We start from the raw sequence: 24,096 nt of genomic DNA, 5'->3' as shown, positions 1-24,096 counted from the left end.
GATAGATAGATAGATAGATACTTTAGCACTTTTTATGAGTAGAGATTCCTATTCTTACACCAGGAAATACACTGTGCCAGCTTTTGAGCCGGTGACTCTGTTGTTTCCTGCTCATTTCCTTTTCAAGTCGCCCTGACAAATTAATTCATAAATAAATAAATAGCTGCCAAAAGTATTATCTCATTTTTATATGAAGTAGATTTTCTCCACATTGTTCGTTTTCTGTTCATTGTTCCTCTTTGGTCTTCTCTGTTTCTTTTAGTTTCACACCTGCAGACATGAAAACAACTCAGTGAGGTTTTTGCATGAGTCTCTGTCACTGTGTGATAGGATAGCTGCTATACTGCTGACAGTAGTAGTGACCGGCGTCTTCAGGCTGGACTCCACTGATAGTCAAACTGAATGAAGTTCCTGACCCGCTGCCACTGAAGCGACTCGGGGTGTCACCATAGCGAGTGCTTGCACTATAGATTAGGAGTTTAGGACGTTCTCCAGGTCTCTGCTGGTACCAGTACATGGAGCTACCCACATTACTCCCAGTGGTACAGCTGAAGGTGACGCTCCCTCCAGGGGGAACTGACTTTGGTGCTGATGGTTGAGTCACAGAAATCTGACATCTTGAGTCTGTAGAAATTGTGTGAAAAACAGAGATGAAATAAAACTGATAATCATACATAAAAACAAGGCTTTGCCTAACGATTTTAACCTCTTGTATCCTCATTCAAATAATGTAGAAATTCTCTTACCCTGAAAACAAAATATGAGGAAACAAAGAAGAACCAGTGGAGTCATTGTGGCTGTGGCTGCTAGAGGGTCTCGGTCAGGAAATTATAAAGTCTGTCAGAGTGCCGAACCGAGACAGACATCAAGAAGGGGCGTCTCTATGCAAACTGAACAGCTAACTGCACCTGTAGACAAACATGAACAAAAGAACTGATTGTATAAAAAGTAAAAAGTGACCTCTATTAAGATAAGGGTCCTAAACTTGTCTTGTGCTGGCCTCTCACTCACCATCAGCCTGGGATGTTCATGGCTCTGTTAGTTTTCAGTGAAAACGAGTAGCAGGTACAGGGAGCTATAAGATGGTCTAGTGGTTAGCTTATGGACTCAAAGCTGCAGAAGCTCGAGTTTATTCCTTTGTCTACCCTTTGTTTGTGTGGAGTTGTTATATTCTCCCTGCGTCCTCAGGTGTTTTCCTCCACAATGTAAAGATCTTTCTATCAGGTTAATTGGAAATATTGCAAACGTGGCATCTCATCTAGGCTAGTTCTGATTTTGCACTCAGTGCTTTGGAACACAGAATGTATCTCTGTGTAATTAAGAACCAAAATAAAAGTTTTAAAAAATGATAAGTGGACAAAGTGCTCTTCAAATTTACAGACAAAAGATCTGAAGAAAAGCAAGTGAAAGAAAATCTTCAAAATCATAAAAATGAATTACAAATGGGAAATATTAATACCTCTCAAGAGTGTGCAGCAACAAAGAGTGAAATAATTATGGACAATTCCTGGTGGATTGCAAAAACTGTGATACACACCAGAATCAGAACAGACTGAAATTGAGCATTTAGAGAGTTCACGTTATTGGGTAGTATAGGTTTCTTATACCTTGATCTTCAGGAGATTTAGAGGTTACAATATTCTTTTTCCATTTGTTTCTTTCCTGTCATGTTTTCATTACCTTTAAACTGTGGTCATCTGAGGTAATAAAGGTTTTGCAAGAGAAAAGTTTTTATGGTGCCAACCCAGTCGTCCTCATTTACTTTAAAAGGGCAATTGCACTTTTATAGCCCTGGAACTGCAAGGGGCAGAGTCAGTTGCCATCACTGGGCAGTTTCACTGTTCCGTTGAGAAAAGAAATGCACAAAACAGTTAATGGCAGTGCCCCCTGTCAACCCGGGGTGGTATCACTTACCTGGGAAGAACTTGGAGGGTGATCTTCAGAAGCTCATGCGAGACAAACCTAACAAACTTCATAGCAGAATGCCAGGCAGCATCACCATTTATATTAAGCAGATTGTGTTACCAATACCAAATGAAGCTGTACAGAAAATATGTAGTTTGAGTGGAGTTCTGAAATTTAATTCAAGTCATCTCATTTTTGTATAGTGCTCTTGACAAGTTCACTGGCAGATACAAATATAAACTTTACAAATTAGTAATTACATAATGAGTACACATAATGGCACAACTTGTTTAAACAGACAATAAAACAAAGTAGTCTGAAACTGATCAACCTAAATAGAACCCAACAACATCTGTGCATTAATTAAATGTTGCAATATAACTATTTATAGTTTATTATAAATGGAAGACAAGCCAATGTGATTCACATCAGTGTGCCTTTTTGGAAACTGAGCATATGAGACAAGGAAATTACCTTTGCCTCAGCTATGAACTTATGTTTCCCCGGATTATTTAATTCCGGAACAATTAAAAAGGGAATTCATCTGATGAGAACACAGCTGTCAAACGACTGCCCACACTCAAATGGACAGTCATTAAGTTTTAAATTACCAAAGATTATCCATCCATCCATCCATTATCTAACCCGCTATATCCTAACTACAGGGTCATGGGGGTCTGCTGGAGCCAATCCCAGCCAACACAGGGCGCAAAGCAGGAAACAAACCCCGGGCAGAGTGCCAGACCACCAAAGATTATTGGAATCATTGTAAGATTTTCTATGATGTGAAACTTTTACATAGGCGTGCTTGGTCTTTAATTGATCGCAAGATTAAAAAGATATGCTTCTGCTATTTTCTGGATGTCTTTGTAAATATGTGCAAATTAATGCAGCAGACCCCAGATTTATTATCACGAGGTAACATTGAATTTGATAAGAGATTGTGGGTTTGTTGCCTACCTTTTTGTATTTCCTGATATTGAGTTGAGTGATTCTTAATCATTTTAAGTTTAAAAAGTCCAGATGTTGTCTCATTGGAAGAAATTTGAACTCTGACCTATGTTCTGGGCTCAGGTTGTGTATAAAAAAAGAATAAATTTGATGGTACAAGGAGAAGACTTGCAGCCCTATCTTCTAGACCTGTCTATGCTTCTTGTTTATATATTGCATCATTTCTATTTATTTTTTGTTGTTGTATATAACTTTAGTTTGGCATTAATACATTCTTAATTATTATAAGGTTTTAATGATTATTTTCCTGCTATCAAAGTAATTAATGCCACAATGGTATTGCACTGTTCTCTGGACACTTTCTGGAACTCAGCTGCTGAAGTTCACAGTCTCAATATTCACACAGGGAAAGCTGCGGGACTCGATGGAGTCAGTCTCTGAGTGCCTGAGGCCTGTGCTGACCAACTTTGTGGTGTCCTTTGCTACCTGCTCAGTCTCCCACTAAGGCTTTCAATCAAATCAAATCAAACTTTGTTTATCACATACAATTTATACAAATTAATTATACCGTCCAATACATACTGAAATGTTTAAGAAAATAATCAATATTGCGCCAGTTTACAGAAGGTAGATGTCTCTCCACCTAATGACTATAGAACAGTGGCCCTTACCTCAAATATCATGAATGCTTACGTGAGGCTGGTACTAAACTATATGAGTCATTTTGTGGTAGACCATCTAGACCCCACTACAGTTTACCAGTCAGACAAAGACTGTAGTGGAGGATGCAATTATGTATCTGCTTCACAAGGCTTATTCTAACCTGGACAAAGCAGCAGCATGAGGATGTATATATTTTTTGATTTCTCCAGCACCTCCAACACCATCCAGCCATCCCTCTTAAAGTGAAACTTTAGGAATATGTGGGTGTAAATAACTATGGTGTCTTGGAATAATGGGTTATGTGTTGGGCCGACTGAACAACATTGGAACACCTTATGGAACAGTTCTGCCTCCTTTCCTCTTCACTCAGTTCACCTCCAACTCCAAAAATGTTGTGTACTCCTGTTTCCACACTCAAATTGAGATGTATAAAACCTAAACTTGGTGTAAAGCCACGCACTCTTTCACGCTAGCTCAAACCCTGGCGTACGCATGTTCTCCTCTCTGTTTTGCAAACTGGCGGCACCCAGCGTCAAAGCAGTGCTTTTGTTCCAGTGTGGTTTCCCTTCTGTTTTTAGATCCTCATCCTTGACGTGGCTTTATCATATACACTGAAATTAACCGCGTATTATTTATTAGTTTAAGGCATCTGATTGTAATTAACCTGCAACAATATAATGGTCCACAGAATGGCCAAACTATTCCAAATACAATAGCTGCTTTAGCGTTGTTCCTCTCAATGCACCACTGTATCTGAGTGAGGAATCACAGCTCTACAGCAGCTGATCAGAAAGAGAATTATCGGTATACATCATCAAGCACACGCTGCCTCAGCCATGCTGACTATTTGAACTGCTCTCATATGGCAAACGCTTCAGAGCCTTTCCTGTACGGACCTCGCGGTTCAGAAACAGTTTCATCCCAACAACTATAAACACACTCAACCAGTCCATCAAGTGCTCCTTGTAGAACTGTTTGTACTTATAAGTACAATTACCTCACTGTAAACTTGAGATACAGTTATAATATTGAACAACTTGAGCCACTTTATAAAGCGCATATTTACATATGATGACAATATCATTTTTCGGATGAAATGCAGCAAAATATTACATTATACACATAAAATGTTAACATCATTTAAATAATCTATATTGTTAATAATTAAACATGTGAGGACACGGTGTCTCAGCGCTAGCGATGATCTGGCGTCCCTTTCAGGGATTGTTCCTGCCTTGCACTGTTTTCTTGCTGGGGCTGGCGCGACACTGGAAGGATAGATGGAAAGAATAATTAAACATGTACTATGAACATATTTCAATGTTCCTTAAAAATTTTGAAGAAACTGCGATCTAAGCTTACAGATGGCTTAACGTCCAGTACTTAGCTGATTGTGTGGCGATTGGTTACTTGGAGAAAGAAAAGGAAGGACAGGATTGGGGGTTGCTATGTTTGAAAGAGAAAGTACTGCTGCAATAAATTAATTCATCGAAGGTCGCGCACAGCGCAGCAAACATCTCGTGGGAGGCAAGAACAATCTCTGGATAGGGCACCAGCTCATCACTATCACTGCACCACCGTGTTCCCCAGGTTTAATAACATGCTTTAACTCCTATCATCATGAAAATGATATCAAGTATACATCTCAGTATTTTAATTATTCAGAGAGCTGTAATATCATAAATGTAATGAATTCTGTGTCCTGTCAGAGGAAGAGAAAGCCCATTTAAGAAGCACGTAATAATTCACACACATAGAGCACATAGAAGATCAAATACAAAGCAAAGCATTTAATGTGCTACTTTAGTTATGATGGGATTTGAGAAAGTAGTAAATTAAACAATTTTAAGATGAAGTTTATGATGTTCAACTTTTATGACAAAATAAACTACATGATTAAAGTGGAAATTTCAACATTAAAGTTCACATTTTGAGCTTTTTTTCACTGTGTCCCTATTTTTTTTCTTTTCTCTGTACCCTAATAAGCTTTCATATGACACTCAGACGGTGGGCTACGACTTGCCGTTTCACGAAGACTTTGATATCTGACAACTTCTTTTTTACTTTGGGCACTGTGCTACTTTGTGAACTTGAGTTTTCGAGTTTCTCCGACACTCTATGTCACTTGATCAACTTCCTTTTCTTGTTTATACCACTGTTTAAACCAACAAATAGTAAGTTTTTCCTTGCCTTCACTTGGTATTCGCTGAAATTCTTCGATTTTTCCCCGTGCTTTTGCCATTGCCTTTTTACAGAACGCAGAGCTTAAGGGCGATTTATATTGATTTGCATATTCAAAGAGGCATAATTCTGGGAGGAGTTGGGGAGTGGCTGGCCAGGATTTATGTAGCGGCAGAACGTGAAAGTTGGCAAATGCACAGATTTATGCATCTGGATTTTTTTGTGTGTACGCACATTTCCGCTTTTTTCCGTACGCCATATTTTAGTGTGACTGCGTTATGCATGAGGCCCCTGGTCATGTCACTTTTTAAAATTTTCTGATAACTCCACACTTATGTGGTGAATTGATAAGGGGAATGAGATAGAGTATTGGAACTCAGGTGGAGAACATTGCTTCTTGGTGCAAGAAGAATTGTCTGCTGCATAACATGAGCAAAGCCAAGGGACTGGTTATTAAATTTTCCCAAACCAAACATTTTGTGCACCCGGTCAATGTTCAGCAAGTGGAAGTAGAGGTGGTTCACTCCTACAAGTACTTGAGGGTCCATATCAATGACAGCTTTAGAATGATCTCGTAAGACAGACTGAGGCCAGAGCAGACTCTTTGGAGATTGTATTCCATTAATATGAGCAGTGACATCCTTCACATCTTCTACAACACTGTGATATGCTAAGACAGTAACATCACTTCAAGAGAGGCCAACCAAATCAACAATCTGCTTAAGAAGGCAGGCTCGGTTATGGAACACACTCTTGATCCCCCTAAAGTTAGTAGCGGAGGAGTGAATGAAGATAAAAGTGAGTGAGATTATGAACAATGCTGCACCTCCTCTCTGTGATGCACTAACACTAAGATCTTTCAGGAAATTAATTATTCAGCAGAAGAGTGTTGGGAATCATTACTAGGGCTCCTTTATACCAAGAGCAATGCTTTTATTGTGCCTCGCTCTGTCTGGGACTGTTTTCTTCTCTTATCTTTAGCCATAATAGAAGTTCTCTTCTGTTTTGCACTTCCTGTTTGTATCTGAGAGGGATGTTGTAGTTTTTTCTTTTAATAACCATTTCTTGTAATTCTTTAAAAAGATGAATGTTTCACCCTTGGGACAAATAAAGTACTATCTATCTATCTATCTATCTATCTATCTATCTATCTATCTATCTATCTATCTATCTATCTATCTATCTATCTATCTATCTATCTATCTTATATTTGATGAACATTCCTTAATTAGTAAGGCTTTGGATTATCTGTATCACACATAATGATAGATACCAAATATTTTAAAAAGAAAGAAAGAAAGAAAGAAAGAAAGAAAACTTGTGCTAGGGAAAGTTCACTTAGCTTCAGTGGTTGCATCAATGTTTTTGTTTATTTAACACAAGTTAAGCTGTTCAGTCTCTGATGTTTCATTATAAAGCTCATTATGAAGCAAGCAAAGCAGTATTTAACCTATGAGACGATATCCGAAGAACCAACCACTTGCTATTGATAATTCTAATAAGATGAGCTAACTGAAATAATATAAGAACTTATAAGTAGTTTATTTCTTTAAGACAAAATTTTCTGTTAGACTAAAAGCAGCCACTTGGAGTGTATTAATGGTACATGCTCCCATTCAATTTCTGGCTATGAGACACCCTCTGTAATGCCAAGAAAGGGTGGGAACACTTAGTTTCATGATGTCCTCCAAGAAGAGTAGTAGAAGTACAATAAGAGCAACTAGTCACTGTTCATCTGCACAGAAAGATAAGAATGAATTGATGACAAGGGATGACCTGAAAGGAGGAGCAGGTCAGTGTTAATAGAAGGCTGAAAATAATAGACTACTGTGCTAGGTGTTTTGTGAGCAACTAGTGTTATTTTGTGTAGGTAGGCCCAGAGGAACTTTATTTTTTTGTTACTTTATGTATCATCTGTGTTTTTACTTTGGTTTAATAACTCTTTCGTTTGTTTTAGCTTTATGCTTTTTTGGGTTTAGGATCATCTTGTGAGTACCAGTACTGGCCACAACAAACAGCATTCTTGATTCAATCTTTTATTTTAAGTATTTTCAGACACGCTAACCTGGAGATCACTTGACGAGTTCCTGACAACTAGGAACCAAAGGGAAGGGTGAAGGTGCAACACAGTTCTTAATTCCGTTTCCTTTTTTACATCCAGAATAGAGAAGGGTATCCCAGTGGACCATTGCCAATACTTCTACTCTACAACTTTCAGTTCATTCTCTGTATAGTGCAGATAGTTAACATAAGTCAGGTTTCATTTCACAACCAGCCTTGGATAAGGATGAAGCTCCTATTCAGAAAGAAACCTTTTGAAGTTGGTACAAGTCTAAGTCTAGAGATACTACTTAATCATTGTGTGAATTGATACTAACCTGCCTGTTAAACTGAGTTTTCCTAAACTTTACCCTGACTCCTTTTCTGACTCTTTCTGCTTTCATTACAATATCAACAAGGTAAGATTCTTTTTTTAACTCTTGTAATTAGCAATATATATATTTTTTCTGATAAATATTTGTTTATTCTCATTTCCCAAGCTGAAAAAAACTTAAATAGAGACATTAAAGAAGGTTCAAGTAAACATTTTAACAAACCAACGTATTGTTAAAAATTGAAGACCTAAAATCATAAATGTGTTTTGTGTCCTGAAAAGGTATGAGGGCTATAAATTATGAATAGGCTCAGATATTTTGCAGTTTTTACCTGAGACTTGACATGAAGTTGTTAGTGAAGGATTTGCATTGAGTTATCTTGATTTTAGTTTATTGTTCACATTCCAAAGCTGTGAATTAAACCGTTTTATTCTAGTAAGAAATACATGGTAATGTCCAAGCTGCTCCATAGTTCTCTTGAATTGAGAAAAATGTAATAAAAGTCAAATGGTGAAAAGTATAATAGAAATCAAAACATGCTCTATTCATTCTTTATGGCACCTTTTTTGAGCAGCAAATCCTATTCTTTCAAAAAGAGGGAAATTGTGTTGCATTTGAACCATTGACTCTGTAATTTCCTGCTCATTTCCTTTTTGAACAGGTCTGAATAAAAAAAAAAAAATACTATTAAAGGTAGTTGTTTTTGTTTATGTGAGGCATATTTCCTCCACATGGTCAGTTTTCCTTTCATTGTTCCTCATTGGTCTTGTTTTAGTTTTACACCTGTAGACATAACAGTAGCACAGTGAGGTTTTTGTATGACTATTAATCACTGTGTGAGAGTTAGCATATTGCAGACAGTAGTAGTGACCTGCGTCTTCAGGCTGGACTCCACTGATAGTCAAACTGTATGAAGTTCCTGCACCACTGCCAGTGAATCGACTTGGGGTGTCACTGAAGCGATTACTTGTATAGTAGATCAGTGATTTCCCCCAACAGTGGGAAAAGGATCTCTCACTCAACATCTCACAAAAGGAATGGAAAGTAGTAATGCAGAGAATTCATTCAAGATCCATATGTGCAAAGCAAACAATTATTCAACTCAAAATTATACAGTATATCGAGCACATCTCTCTCGCTTAAAATTGTCCAAAATGTTTCCAGGACAAGATCCAACCTGCGAATGTTGCAAGCAAGTTCCAGCTTCACTGTGATTTCCTTTACAACATTATTGGCACGCAGACTTATCTTGCTCAACTGGAAGAATCCTAACTCTCCTATTCTAAGTCAGTGGGTAACTGATATTATATACTATTTGAAACTGGAAAAAATCAAATTTGAACTTAGAGGATTTGTGCAAAACTTTTTCAAAACCTGGCAGGATCTAATCAATCACATTTTAGAATAAGCATTTTAATTGATGAAGCAGGTACTCGCCCCTCTTTTACTCCATTTATCTTTATTCATTTGTTAATTTATCTGTTTACTTATTTTTACTAGCTTGAGGTTTTACTCTGCTGGCCTAGCTCTCTTTCTCAGGGGTGGGGGTTGATTTGTTTCAAACCTTTTTTTGTAAAACTTGAGTTATTTGTATGGAATGTTACTTGATTTTAATAAAATCAATAAAAAAAAAATCTTGTGCTGGTTTTTGAAGAACACTACTTTTAATTTCACCTAATTTTAAACAATCTCCTTCCACCATGTCCTGTTTGTCTATACAAAAACTCCTTTAACTTCCACTACTTTTATCTTGATCACTATCCTTCCATATGGTACCTTATCAAAAACATATTAAAAAATAAGATATATAATATCATATACACCTCTATGATCAACTATTTTTAATGCTAACATGAAATATTTTAAAAACATGCTATTTCCTAATAGACCCAAATTTAGATGCAGTATGTGCTTCTCTGCCTTCCCCTTAATAACACATATTAGAAAGGCAGTTGGTCTCATCCATTGTGAGAAATGGATGTCTAGGATATCCACTGGTAGCAGTGTTATTTTACTTTTTTTACTATCATTCTGAGGTATCCTGTATTTAGTCAACCCAAGAGGATTTAATTACAAGTATATACAAGCATGAGCAACAGACCAAGGGTTCAGAAAGAGAACAGCTAAAGCTTCATGAAAGTCTAAACTGGGCTCAAGTTCAAGTTCACAAGACTTACTTGGAAGAGACAGGTGATGGAATGGATCTGCCAGGATCTCATGCTGCAGCATTGGGTCCAGTCGACAGCAGAAGTGGGAGCAAAACTGCAAGTGAGGCAGCTAGTGAGAATTAACTGATTTCGGCCAAATTATTGGAACTGAGCATGTCCTCTCTATCCCTGCTCTCAACTACTACCAACACCCCGAGTGATTCAACAGCAACAACTCTAGCTGGATTCACAACTCAGCCCTTGGGGCACAGAGAAGGTGGAAACAAATTGTCTGAGCTGAAGGTAATGTTTACCACACTTGAGGAGAATATAAATAATATAAAGAGTGACATAAAGGATATAAAAGATATAAAGAAGAGCAATAATAAGCTGCTTCAGGATATAAAAGACCAGGGGCTTTATGTATAAAAGGTGCATACGCACATTCTCACAGTAGCCACTTACCTTGTGTACGCATGTTTCTTCTCGTTTTGCAAACTGGTGACACCCAGCCTCAAAGCAGTGCTACTGTTTCTGTCTTTATTTTTTAGATTCACATCCATGACACAGGTTTTATCAAATACACTGAAATTAACTGCATATCATTTACAAGTTTAACGCACTTGTTTGTGATCATTCTGTAACAATATAATAGTTCATGCAATGGTCAAACTATTCCAAATGCCATAATTACTTTAGCATTGTTACTCTCAGTGCACCACTCAGAGTATTTTAACTCATTGTATCTGAGTGTGGTATCACAGCTGCACAGCAGCTGATCAGAAAGGTCTAATACTGGTTATGTCGAGAGCACGGTGGATTTTCGGGAATCAGCTTCCAGCCCTGGAGGACATATATACCACATGGTTCCTCTTGAAAGCCACCAGCATCTGGATGGATTCCACTCAGCCATGCTGCAGTCTATCTGAACTTCTTCCATCTGGTAAACACTTCAGAGCCTTTCCTGCATGCACCTTGAGGCTCAGTAACTGTTTCATCCCAAGAGCTATAAACACACTCAATAAGTACTCCCGGTAGAGCTGCTTAATCCTTAAACTGCCACAACCGGCTATAGTCATTTCCCAGTGCCATTTGCCAGAACATAGGAGCCGATTATATTCGGCGACGTACATTCATTGAACGCTGCAACCGGCTATTGTCGGTTCCCAGTGCAATTTACCAGCACGCTGGATCTGATCAGTCAGTGCCGTACATTCGTTGAGTAGCCAGCTCATGACCACTGCCGGCCCATGCAGCACTGCAGCCTCACTGTCTCTGGGATTGCACTAGTATAGTCAGCTAGCGTCAGCGTTTACCTCTGTGTGCTTGCATGCTGCCAGTACAAGCGCAGTTGGCTCTGTGATTTACTGAATTTGATCCATGGCGTCAGCTGCACCTAGTACATATTGTTCCAGTAGTTTTTTAAATAGTTTTTACAGTTCATTGGTAGTGTGTAAAATGATTAGTGTTGCAGTAATTGTGACACTCTTTGCATGAAAAAAAAAAATGTGTTCCATTAAAATTTCACTTTTTCTTTGTCATTTGTGACATTTACTTAAAAAGTGCAGCAAAAGTATTTGGCGTCCAAGGATACATTAACCCCCAAGTATTTGGCAGTTTAAGGGTTAAAACACCAAGATGCCGTTGAAATGCCCTGCACCTTCTAAGGCTTCTGGCAATGAAAACACGCTTGCATGAATTACAGTACATATAGCGGTAACACCGGTATTTTATATTCTAGCACTGCGGGTGACTTATCAATACAGTACTCTACAGTATACGGGTTTACCTTTATATTCTTTTTTTGAGGTAATGTATTAAGCTGAGGTTGAAATGAAATTACAATGTTTTGGGGGCATATTTAGGGTTTAAAATATAAAAATAGGCATTTTTTAAACCACATCCATAATTTGTGGTTTTTCACAATTCGCAGGTGCTCTAGGAACGTAACCCCTGCGAATTTCGAAGGTGTACTGTTGGGGGTGCGGTGGCACAGTGGTAGCGATGAGTTGGTGCCGTTCAGGGATTGTTCCTGCCTTGCACATTATGCTTGCTGGGACTGGTGCAACCCCGGATGGATAGATGGATGGAGTAATTAAACATGTATAGTGAAGAGTTTTTAACGTTCCTTAAAATCTTACAGCTGCTGTTACATTGGTGGTGTTGGCTGTTGTTTATTACAGAGTTTATATTTTGGTGATTGGTTACACGGAGAATGAAAACAGAAGGACAGGAAATGGGGGTTGATAGGTTTGACAGAAACAGTACTACTGCAATAAATTATTTCGTCAAGGGTTGTGCACGTCCCAGCAAGCATCTTGTGGGAGGCAGGAACATTCCCTGGAAGGTGGGCAAGAACAATCCCTGGACAGTGTGACAGCTCATCGCTACAGCTGTGCCACCGTGCCCCCACATCTTAGTATTCTGAAATGTTCAGAAAGCTGTAATATCATAAATTCAATGTATTGTGTTTGGCAATCACTGCCTGTGTGCTCCTTTCTGAGAATGAGAAAGTCCATTGAAGAAGAATGTTGCAATTCACACACATAGAACACACAGAATACGATGGTATTTAACGAGATTAAAGTGGAAATTTTGAGATTAAAGTCAACATTTCAACCTTTTTTTTCTTCACAGGCACTTGTGTGGCTTTCTGAACTTGAACTTTTGAGTGTCACTCAAGCCATCTCTTTTTGTTGCTCAGACCACAGCCTAAGCCACCGAAAAGTACCTTTTTCGTTGACTTCACTGAGTAAGACCTCCAATTCGCATTTGGTGAAATTCTTCATTTTTATACATGCTTTGCCATTGTCTTTTAACAAAACACTGAACAAAAGGGTCTATTTATATTGATTTGTATAATTAAATATGAAAAATTCTGAGAAGAGTTGAGGTGGGGCTGTAGACGCATGCACGAGTGTTAAATTTCACATTCATTGGGATTTATAAAGGGGAAGAGCGGGGAAGTTGGAGTAGGCACAGTTTTATGCATTTGGATTTTTTTGTGCATACACACATTTCTAGTTTTGTCCATACGCCATGTTTTAGTGTGAATTCTACATACAACATGCATGAGGCCCCAGGAGGTACATTTATGTAAAAACTTTGCTGAAACATTAAAAGAAATTCTAGCAGAATTGATGAAAAAATATAGGACAATATGAATAAGTTTGAGAATTAACTAGTTTACTTGGTGCTCAGTTTGAGAAAGTTAATCAAACATTAACATCTCGTACTGAAAAAGATTGACATCCGCCACTGACAAAAAAAGCAACTGCTGTAGAATCCAAATGCAACGTGCCTCGTGATAAATTAGCTGTGCTGGAAGATAGATAGAGAAGGAGCAACCTCAGAATTGAAGGTCTCCTTGAAAACCACGAAAGTCCAAACCCAGTGAAATTCATAGCTGAACTATTCACTAAAATAATTGGAGAAGGCACTGAGATCTCTGGGGCATACGTGAATTGAATGCCTCAAAACTAGAAAGCCTGATTGCCTGTTTCGACAAACTCTGGGTTAAAGAAAATTAGTTTGATTCTTAAACAAAAAGAGAAGATTATATTTGAAAATAACTGCATTAATATTTTCCCAAATTTGTCCCCATCAACAGCTACTAAATGAGCCGCATTCTACAGCATGAAACAGTGCTTATGCAAAGACAAAATCAGACACAACCTCTTCTTTCCTGCTAAATTTAAAGTGTTTTTTGATGACCAATTCTACATCTTCAATTCTTCTAAAGAAGCAGAGAAAAAGCTAAAAAGACTGATCCCAACATTATTTCAAACATGATCATGAGTCATATTGTGTCCCGGCAAAGAAGATTCTGCTGTCAACTTGGTCTATTTGTAGTGCAACATTTGCTGTAACTATATACACTATTTCCTTTTTGGACACTTTTTTTCTTTGATTTCACAATATTAAAATGTCTTCTATTACATATATGTATTTTTTGATATCCACTAAGTAACTATTTTTTTACAGTGTTCTCAATTTTACTCTTTACTACACCACTGCTGGGGGTTTGTTTGGTTTTGGACGTGCTCTGTCTCTTGGCATGTCAGTGGACTGAGACTTTGCAAAGTATGGTGTAGCCTCACTTGGGAAGGCAAAAGAGGGGAGGGATATAATGGGAGGGGGAGAAGGGCTTTGTGGGGAGAAAGAGAGAAAGTTACTTCTTATTTATCCTTTTTACCCCTACAACCCTAAGTGCCAACCATAGCCACAATACTCGGCAACAATATGAAATTAAGGTTAAAGTTATTGTATGAAACAATGAAGTACTTTTACTTTAGTTTTCAAAACGTCATCAAATGTTTAGAAGCACTGTCTCTCTGACCAGTGAACTTTGTATCTGCATCTATTCCTAATGTTAACACTCAATCACAGTTACTCAAGAATTGATTATTTCTGTATTGATAATAATTTATTTCCCACTATAAAATCTTGCAAGTGTACTGCTATTGTTATCTCCAGTCATGCCCCTCTGATCATGGAGCTTAAATCACTGTGCCCTACACACTCACCTTGTATCTGGTGTCTTAACCTCCTGTCATTAGCTGATAGGAACTGTATAGGATTCGTCTCCTAACAAACTGATTTTTTATAAAGACAAATGCATCCTCAGAGGTCTCTGCTGGAATACTCTGGGAAACTCTGAAGGCTTTTCTAAGAGAACAGATGGCGTCAGAGCTAATCAATGAAATTTCTAGAATAGATCAGAAATATGCCAGGTCTCCAAATGAGGCACTTTATAAGAAAAGACAGGTATTGCAATCAGAATTTAACCTCTTGACAACAAAAGAAGCAGAATAGATCATCTTTAAACTTCGACATCATTACTATGAACATGGAGAGAAGGCTAAAAAGATCTTAGCTCAACAAATCCATGAGCAGGACGTTCGCAATGTAATAACATAAATTACTAACACAGATGGAAAGAAAATCCTTGACATTAAAAAAACACATTTAGACAGTACTATAAGTCCTTATATTCTTCTCACTTTAAAGATAAGACACAATCAAATGAGTTTTTTTGATGCATTACAAATACCCAAGCTAGATACTCTTAGAGCAGAGAAACTGGATAAACCTCTGACACTTTCAGAATTACTAGATACTATAAACACACTAGAATGTGGGAAAGCAGCAGGCCCTAATGGCTACCCTGCTGAATTTTATAAAATATTTTCATATTACTTAGCTCCACTATTATTAACAACATTTATAGAAGCTAGAGACAACAAACTTCTACCTCAAACATTTCGCCAAGTATTAATTTCAGTCTTTCCTAAGAAAAATAAGGACTTATTACAATGGGCATCATAAAGACCTATTTCACTTCTGAGTAATGTTCTAGCTAGAAGGATTGAGAAAGTGCTTCCCTGTGTAATATCATTAGACCAAATCCGGTTTATTAAAGGCAAACACTTAGCTTCTAATCTTCAACATTTGTTTTATGTAATATACTTAGCCCTTAATATTTAACACACCAGAAATCTTATTACTTTTGGATGCAAAAAATCCATTTGACATGGTTGAATGGGACTACCTATTCACCACATTGGACAAATTTGAGTTTGGCGCAAATATATGTACATGGATAAAACTACTTTATACCAGTCAAGAAGCCTCTGTTCATATTAACAATGTTATCTAAAACTACTTCAAACTAAAACGTGGTACACGACAAGGATACCCTCCATCACCATTGCTCTTTGCAATCACTATTGAGCCACTGGTCATTAATGTTCAAAACGTATCAGAGAGAAGGACATGAACAGAAAATATCACTATATGAAGATGATATGGTACTGTATATATCAGACTCACAAACTTTCGTACCAATTGTCCTCAATGCACTAGTAGAATTTCAAAAGATACCTGGTTTCAAAATTTATTTGAATAAAACTGTGCCTTTTCTAGTGAAGTTTGTAGCACACAATATTAGACTGGATGCCTTCCCATTTATTTTAACAGATCAGTTCAAGTAACTAGGGGTAAGAATCATAAGTGAATATGATTTTTTCAGCAAAATTGTGCTATCTGAAAGGAAAAAACTGAAGAAGTTATGAACAGAATGTCTATGCCCCATCTTACATCAGCAAGGAAAATCAATACTGTCAAGATGCACATCCTTCCCAAGCTTGCTTTTCTATTTCAGAGCATCCCCATATACATTAACAAATCATTCTTTAAGAAATTAGATTCAATTATAACCTCATTTATTTGGAATTCGAAACATCCACACATCCAAAAGGCAACTCTACAATAACCTAAAGCAGAAAGGGCATGGCACTAACTTTCAGTTTTTTTACTGGGTAGCAAATATACAAGCGATAAAGCCTGGACATCGACAACATTTGATGAAGATGAAATAGAATTAATATCTTGCTGTACTTCTTTATATTCCCTGCTTTGCGCCCCAAGTAAATAAAATTTATGGTCTATGCACTAATCATCCAATTGTACATCACCCACTCAGAATATGGAATCAATACTGGTTATCACTTTAAGACAGCAAAGCTTTTATCTGTTGCACATTTACATGATAATCACCTTTTTTTGACCTTTCAAACCTACACGGTATTTAATGTTTGGAAAATGTTTGGGATTAAAACACTTACAGAACTGTATATAGATAATGCCTTTGCATCTTATGAACAATTATGCTTCAAATTTAACTTCCCAACTTTTCCGAAACTTTCAAGTCAGAAACTTTGCTAAAAGGAACCTGCCCAATTGTCCTCATCTCCCACCCATTTCTACTCCACAGGCGATACTGATCAGTCTTGAAGACTCAGACAGCTTCTCAACAATATATAAAAACATCTTAAAGTCTTTTCCTTTCAAAGATCCTAGAGTACGTTGGGGAAAGGATCTTTTACTTAATCCTTTCATAGAATGCACTCCAGTTCCATATGCACAAAGCATCCAGTAATTAAACTTAAAATCTTTTATCAATCACATTTATCTCATTTAAAATTGTCCAAAATGTATCCAGACCAAGAGCAAACCCGTGAATGTTGCAATCGAGCTCCAGCCTCACTGGGCCACATGTTCTGGGCATGCACCAAATTAACATAATTTTGGACAAAAATCTTTGAATTCCAATCAGATAGCCTTGGTGTCACAATCCCTCGAAACCCATTAACAGTTGTGTTTGGTGTACTCCTAGATGGGCTTAAAGTGGAGAAGATCAAATAAAATGGAATTGCCTTTACCACCTACTAGCACGTAGATTTAATTTGCTCAACTGGAAGAATCCCAAACGACCTCTTTTAAGTCAGTTGGTAACTGATGTTCTGTACTATTTTAAAATGAAAAAATTCTCACTTAAAGGATCTGTTCAAAACTATATGAAAAGCTGTAATTAAATCTTACAATAAGTATTTATATCAGTGGGAAAATGACTTTTTTTTCTGAAGATTTGCTTATAACAACCCCTTCTGGGTTTGTTAAGTTTAGCATAATTGTATGGAATGTTGTTTTCTTCAAATAATATCAATAAAATTAAATTAAAAATAAAAAAGAGCCAATTATTGCATGATGTTTCTTTACTTCAGACAAACGTGTAGTTATATTCATGCAGAGTTTGTGTTTAATTAGTCTTTATATTGTACAGAACTGTGCACTTAATTAGAAAATGTTACGTTTATTTATATTTATATATATAAATTTGTATATTTATATTTACATTCCTTTATTACCTACCTGACATCACCTTGTTTAAATAATTATGTTTTTTTAAGCATAAGATTTAGCCTTAAAAAAGCAGATACAGATAAAAATGTTCATACAATGTCTTAGTTTTTATTAGTATAAAGTCAATTAGGATATGGGGTTATTTCATATTAATTTGTTTAACTTTACTGCTGGCACACTTGGTAACTAAATTCATTTGTAATACAATGCTGCCCTCTGGTGGACGTCATTTTGTATCTTTGCTTTGTTTTGCAGGAAACACAAATATATCCATACTCACATCTACATTACCGCAGTAAAACCATAAACTGTATATCTTCTGATAAAGCACTGTAGAGGGTGGTACAGAATTTTACCAGCGATGATCTGCTTTCTGTCCAGGACATAGATAATACACACTACCTTAAAACAATAAGAACTGTTATTTAAAATCTCAGACATTCTGAAGAGTTGCTTTTCTCACTCCTAACTTCTAGTTACTGGTATAGGACCATTGGCACTTGCATCTGGAGATTCAAAGACAGGTTCTATCCACAGATGGCAAGGTTACTAAACAGGCAATCAAAGTGTATATGTATATTTTCATTGGACCCACTGATCTCCATAAGGGTTGAATAAACAAATGTGTCGTATCTTTGACTTTGGCCCATTTAGAATTAGAATTAGAACAATCTAGACGAGAACAGGCCATTCAGCCCAACAAAGCTCGCCAGTCCTATCCACTTGCTTCCTCCAAGAAAACATCAAGTCGAGTTTTGAAAGTCCCTAACGTCTTACTGTCTACCACACTACTTGGTAACTTATTCCAAGTGTCTATCGTTCTTTGTGTAAAGAAAAACTTCCTAATGTTTGTGCGAAATTTACCCTTAACAAGTTTCCAACTGTGTCCCCGTGTTCTTGATGAGCTCATTTTAAAATACAAGTCTCGATCCACTGTACTAATTCCCTTCATAATTTTAAACACTTCAATCATGTCACCTCTTAATCTTCTTTTGCTTAAACTGTAAAGGCTCAGCTCTTTTAATCTTTCCTCATAATTCAACCCCTGTAGACCTGGAATCAGCCTAGTCGCTCTTCTCTGGACCTTTTCTAGTGCTGCTATGTCCTTTTTGTAGCCTGGAGACCAAAACTGCACACAGTACTCAAGATGAGGCCTCACCAGTGCATTATAAAGGTTGAGCATAACCTCCTTGGACTTGTACTCCACAGATCGTGCTATATAACCTAACATTCTGTTAGCCTTCTTAATGGCTTCTGAACACTGTTTGGAAGTTGATAGCTTGGAGTCCACTATGACTCCTAAATCCTTCTCATAAGGTGTACTCTTGATTTTCGACCGCCCATTGTGTATTCAAACCTAATATTTTTACTTCCTATGTGTAATACTTTACATTTACTGACATTAAATTTCATCTGCCACAAATCTGCCCAAGCCTGTATGCTATCCAAGTCCTTCTGTAATGATATAACGGATTCCAAATTATCTGCTAATCCACCTATCTTGGTATCATCTGCAAACTTAACCAGCTTGTTACTTATATTCCTATCTAAATCATTTATATATATTAAAAATAGCAGCGGCCCTAGCACTGACCCCTGTGGAACACCACTCTTAACATCGCCAGTTCTGATGAGGTTCCTCGCACCATCACCCTCTGCTTCCTGTGTCTGAGCCAATTCTGCACCCATCTAAAAACATCACCCTGAACTTCCCACTTCTTTTAACTTGATGCCCAACCTCTCATGTGGCACCTTATCAAATGCTTTCTGAAAGTCCAGATAAATAATATCATAAGCTCCACTTTGATCGTATCCTTTTGTTGCCTCCTCATAGAATTCCAACATGTTAGTAAAACACGACCTCCCCTTCTGAACCCATGCTGACTGTTCAGAATAACTCCTGTCCTTGTCATGTGTTGCTCAATCTTATCCTTAATAATTCCTTCCATTAATTTTCCTGTGATGCTTGTTAAGCTTACTGGCCTATAGTTGCTTGGATCTGCCCTGTCACCCTTTTTATATAATGGGATGATATTTGCCATTTTCCAGTCCTTTGGAATCTCTCCAGTGCACAGTGACTTCCTAAAAATATGTGTCAAGGGTTTATATATGTACTCACTAGCCTCCTTAAGAACACGAGGATAAATATTATCTGGGCCTGGTGATTTGTTTGATTTCATCTTATTTAATCTGAGCAGCACTTCTCCCTCTACAATTTCCAAATCCCTCAGTACCTCCTTAGTAGTTGTGTTTACCTCTGGCAGGTTATCCACTTGCTCACTTGTAAACACCTCAGAAAAATGTAAGTTTAGGGCATCTGCTATTTCATTGTCTGTATCTTTTAATTCCCTTTACTATTCCTGATGAACTTGACCTCCTCCTTAACTGTTCTTTTACTACTAAAATACTGAAAGAATCTCTTGGGGTCTTCTTTCGCCTTATCTGCTATATTCCTCTCCAACTGTCTTTTAGCCTCTCTGATATCCTTCTTAATGGTTGCCCTCATTTTCTCATACGCTCGGTTCTCTTTGCAGTCATTAGTCTTATATGCCTTATACAGCAGTTTTTCCTTTGCAACTTCTTTTTAAATCTTTATTAATCCATCGTGGAGATTTTTTAGTTTCCTATTACTTCCAAATTTAGGTATGTATCTGTCCTGCATTACATGTAAAACATTTTTAAACCTGTTCCACTGCTCCTCGACTGTCTCCACATTTAAAAGCTTATCCCAGTCTATCCTACTTAGACTTTGTCGCATCTGCTCAAAATTAGCCCTACTAAAGTTCAACTTAACAATTTTAGTCTTTGCATCTGTACTCTTACAAAATACTGAGAATTGTATTACATTATGGTCACTTGACCCTAGTGGTTCAATCACCTCTACACCCTCAATTCTATCCTGATTATTACAGAATACTAAATCCAGACAGGCTTCACCCCTTGTTGGTGCTTTAACATGCTGTGTTAAAAACAGTCGCTGATTACTTCTAAAACTCCTGCTCTTGTGCTCCTCCATCTGTAAGGTTATCCCAGTTAATATTTGGATAATTAAAGTCCCCATGACTATAATATCCCCTGTAAACTTGCCTTTTGATATTACTAAAAGATGTGTGTTGAAATTACTGTCTGAATTGGGTGGTCTATAACACACTCCTAAAATGAGACCTTTTCCCTAATATTTTCCAGGCGAAGCCACATGTCCTCACTAAGATGGGGCTCATCATCCAACTGAAGATGACTTACATTTAATTCCTGTTTGGCATAAACAGCAACCCCACCTCCTTTTCTGTTCTGTCTATCCTTCCTAAAAATGTGTATCCCTCTATGTTACACTCATCCCCATCTTTGTTATTTAGCCAGGTTTCCGTTATTGCTATAATATCATAATTGTGCTCTGCTACATACAACTCCAACTCACTTACCTTATTTTTGATACTTCTAGCATTAAGGCAAGCTATTTTTAATGTGTTAATCCTTCTATCTTTACGTGTTTGCTTAAAATTTACATTACTATGCATTTTTATTTCTACACCATTGTTTGTTCTTCCATGTATAGATCTAAATCTGGCCTGTCCTAAACTCCCTGCCCCCATTCCCTAGTTTAAACAATCCTCGACTAGCCTACACATACGCCTCCCCAATACATTGGTGCCCCTCCGGTTCAGATGTAACCCGTCACAGCGGAACAGGTCCCATCTGTTCCAAAAGGAGTCCCAATGCCCCATAAACCTATACCCTTCTACCCTGCACCAAGATTTGAGCCACGCGTTAAGCCTTCTAATCTCCTCAATCTTACCTGGACTGGCGCGTGGCACAGGCAGAACTTCGGAGAAGACTACCTTGTCAGTTCTGCTCCTCAGCTTGGTACCTAACTCTTTGAATTTGGATCGCAGAACTGACAGACTACCCTTATGTATGTCATTTGTTCCAACGTGGACAATGACAACTGGATCCACCCCCGCTCTGGCCAAGAGCCTATCCACCCTTCCAGGGAGGTCTCCCACCTGTGCTCCCGGAAGGCAACACACCGTACGAGACTCTCTCTCTCTGGAGCACACCTGCGCTTCAATCCCCCTAATGATTGAGTCCCCAACTATCACTACCTCTCTCTTTTTGGGAACTGGTTTTGAGGTGGCCCGTTGGGGCTCCTCAACCCTGCCTACCACCTCAGAATTATCAGAGTCACCGTCCAGCTCCGCCAGGACATGATAACGGTTAGACACTTCTAATTCTGGGGTTGATGCCCCCGGACAGTGTGCACCCTTTACCTTACGCCTTGCGACCGTGACCCACCTATTCCTACCTGTCTGTCTGCAATCTAAAATTATGTCACTTTTAGCTTTCTTCTGATCTTTGTCTGCTCTTTAATTCTCAGACAGTACCATTGCCCTAAGTGCTTAATTTTGACTGTAACAAAACACACAAGAACAAAGTCAAAGTGTAACGGATCGTCCCCGTTTCGTAAACTTGATCGGTTAGTGGTTTGATCTTTAAAGACTTGAGTCTATAACAGACTGATCAATACAAGAATGGCAAACATATATATAATGGAACAGCAGGAAGTGATGTAACAAGCAGGTGGCATTCATGGATCGAAGTGACATCATCTGGAGGTGGAATTTTGAGGGGTGGAACCAGAAGTGACATCATAAGCAGGGAGTAGTTATTATTGGGGTGATTCTTCAGTTGTTCTGCGGGGAAAAGAGGAGAAAGAGTTAGAGTACAGTGCCAACATACGGTCTGGCAAGAAAATACAATTATTTGAGCCTGTAAACTGTCTCCCATTTGCACGTGTGTGACATGACTCATCCTTTGTCCAGTCTCGCATCCCCTTCTGCACTCTCTGCCCATCTTTCCATCTCCTCTCTGATACATATTAGGTTTTCCATTCTAAATGAAAGTGTTGCTCATGCTTCTATACACCAATGAATGGTGAAAGACGAAAAGTCTGAGTCACCAACTTCAGTGACATTAGAAACCATCAGGAATCTCAATCACAATAACTACCGCTGTCAGGGGGGACGTAAAGGATATAAGGAAAAATATAAAGGACATATACAAGATAAACAAGAAGCTGCTTCAGGGTATTAAAGACCAGGAGAAACATTTAAGTAATCGTTTAGATGCAACGTTTAAAGGCCTGCTACAAAAAAAAAAATTACAGGAAAAAAAGTTTGAGAATAAATTTAAAGCACTTGGTGCTCAGTCTGAAGATGTAAAATCATACCCTGGGTTTATTCTTTCGGGACTGTTTAAGATTATATTCTAGGTTTATAGTTTTTGGACTGTATTACGAAACAATACAATACAATTTATTTTTGTAAAGCCCAAAATCACAGAAGAAGTGCCACAAAGGGCTTTAATAGGCCCTGCTTCTTGACAGCCCCCCAGCCTTGACTCTCTAAGAAGACAAGGAAAAACTCCCAAAAAACCCTTGTAGGGAAAAAAATGGAACCTTGGGAAAGGCAGTTCAAAAAGAGACCCCTTTCCAGGTAGGCTGGGCAAAAAGAAGGGGGTCAATACAATACAATACCTTGAACAAAACAAATCCTCAATACAGTATAAAAAATAAAAAATGTACAAGTATGGAGCAGAATTGGGCATGCAGTGGGTGTCAAAAAAAGGGGGTCAGTACAATAAAACACACAGAACAGAATACAAGTAGTCCTCAATACAATATAATAGTGCAATAGAAATGTTACAAGTACAAAGCAGAAATTCAACAGTATTTTAAGACTATAAAATAAAAGTTCAGCAGCAATGTCTCTATGACCAAATGTCACAGGTCTTAATCATGAATTAAAGAATAAGAAAGTATTCTCTGACCTAACAGATCTAAACACCAAAATAGTATTTTTACAGAAGACTCCTTTATTAAGCAAGGATCAGTTTCGGTTACAATGAAATTGGACTGGCCAAATATTTCACTCCAGCTATACTAAGAAAACTATAGGTGTGGGAATCTTAATACATAGAACAGTTTCATTTGTAGCATCAGAAGTAGTATCTGATTCTGAAGAACAATATATGATCATTATGGGTAATTTATTTCATTTTAAAGTGATTTTGATAAATATATATGTACCCAATGTGGATGATAGACTTCATCTAAAATGTATTTGCAACCATTCCTAATGTGAACATTATAATGAAAATTATAATGGTCGGAG

At 37.7% G+C, this 24,096-nt stretch overlaps 1 gene segment (V, D, J or C); it reads right to left on the bottom strand.

The window, feature by feature from the left end:
- Window positions 1-254: 254 nt before the first annotated feature.
- On the bottom strand, window positions 255-813 carry LOC120527976. The segment is given in 2 exon segments: window positions 255-624; window positions 747-813. Coding segments are annotated over 2 exon segments (354 nt in total).
- Window positions 814-24,096: the final 23,283 nt, after the last annotated feature.

Source organism: Polypterus senegalus, chromosome 4, assembly GCF_016835505.1.
Source record: "Polypterus senegalus isolate Bchr_013 chromosome 4, ASM1683550v1, whole genome shotgun sequence".
Lineage (NCBI taxonomy): Eukaryota > Metazoa > Chordata > Cladistia > Polypteriformes > Polypteridae > Polypterus > Polypterus senegalus.
This window is presented reverse-complemented; position numbering and strand designations above follow the sequence as displayed.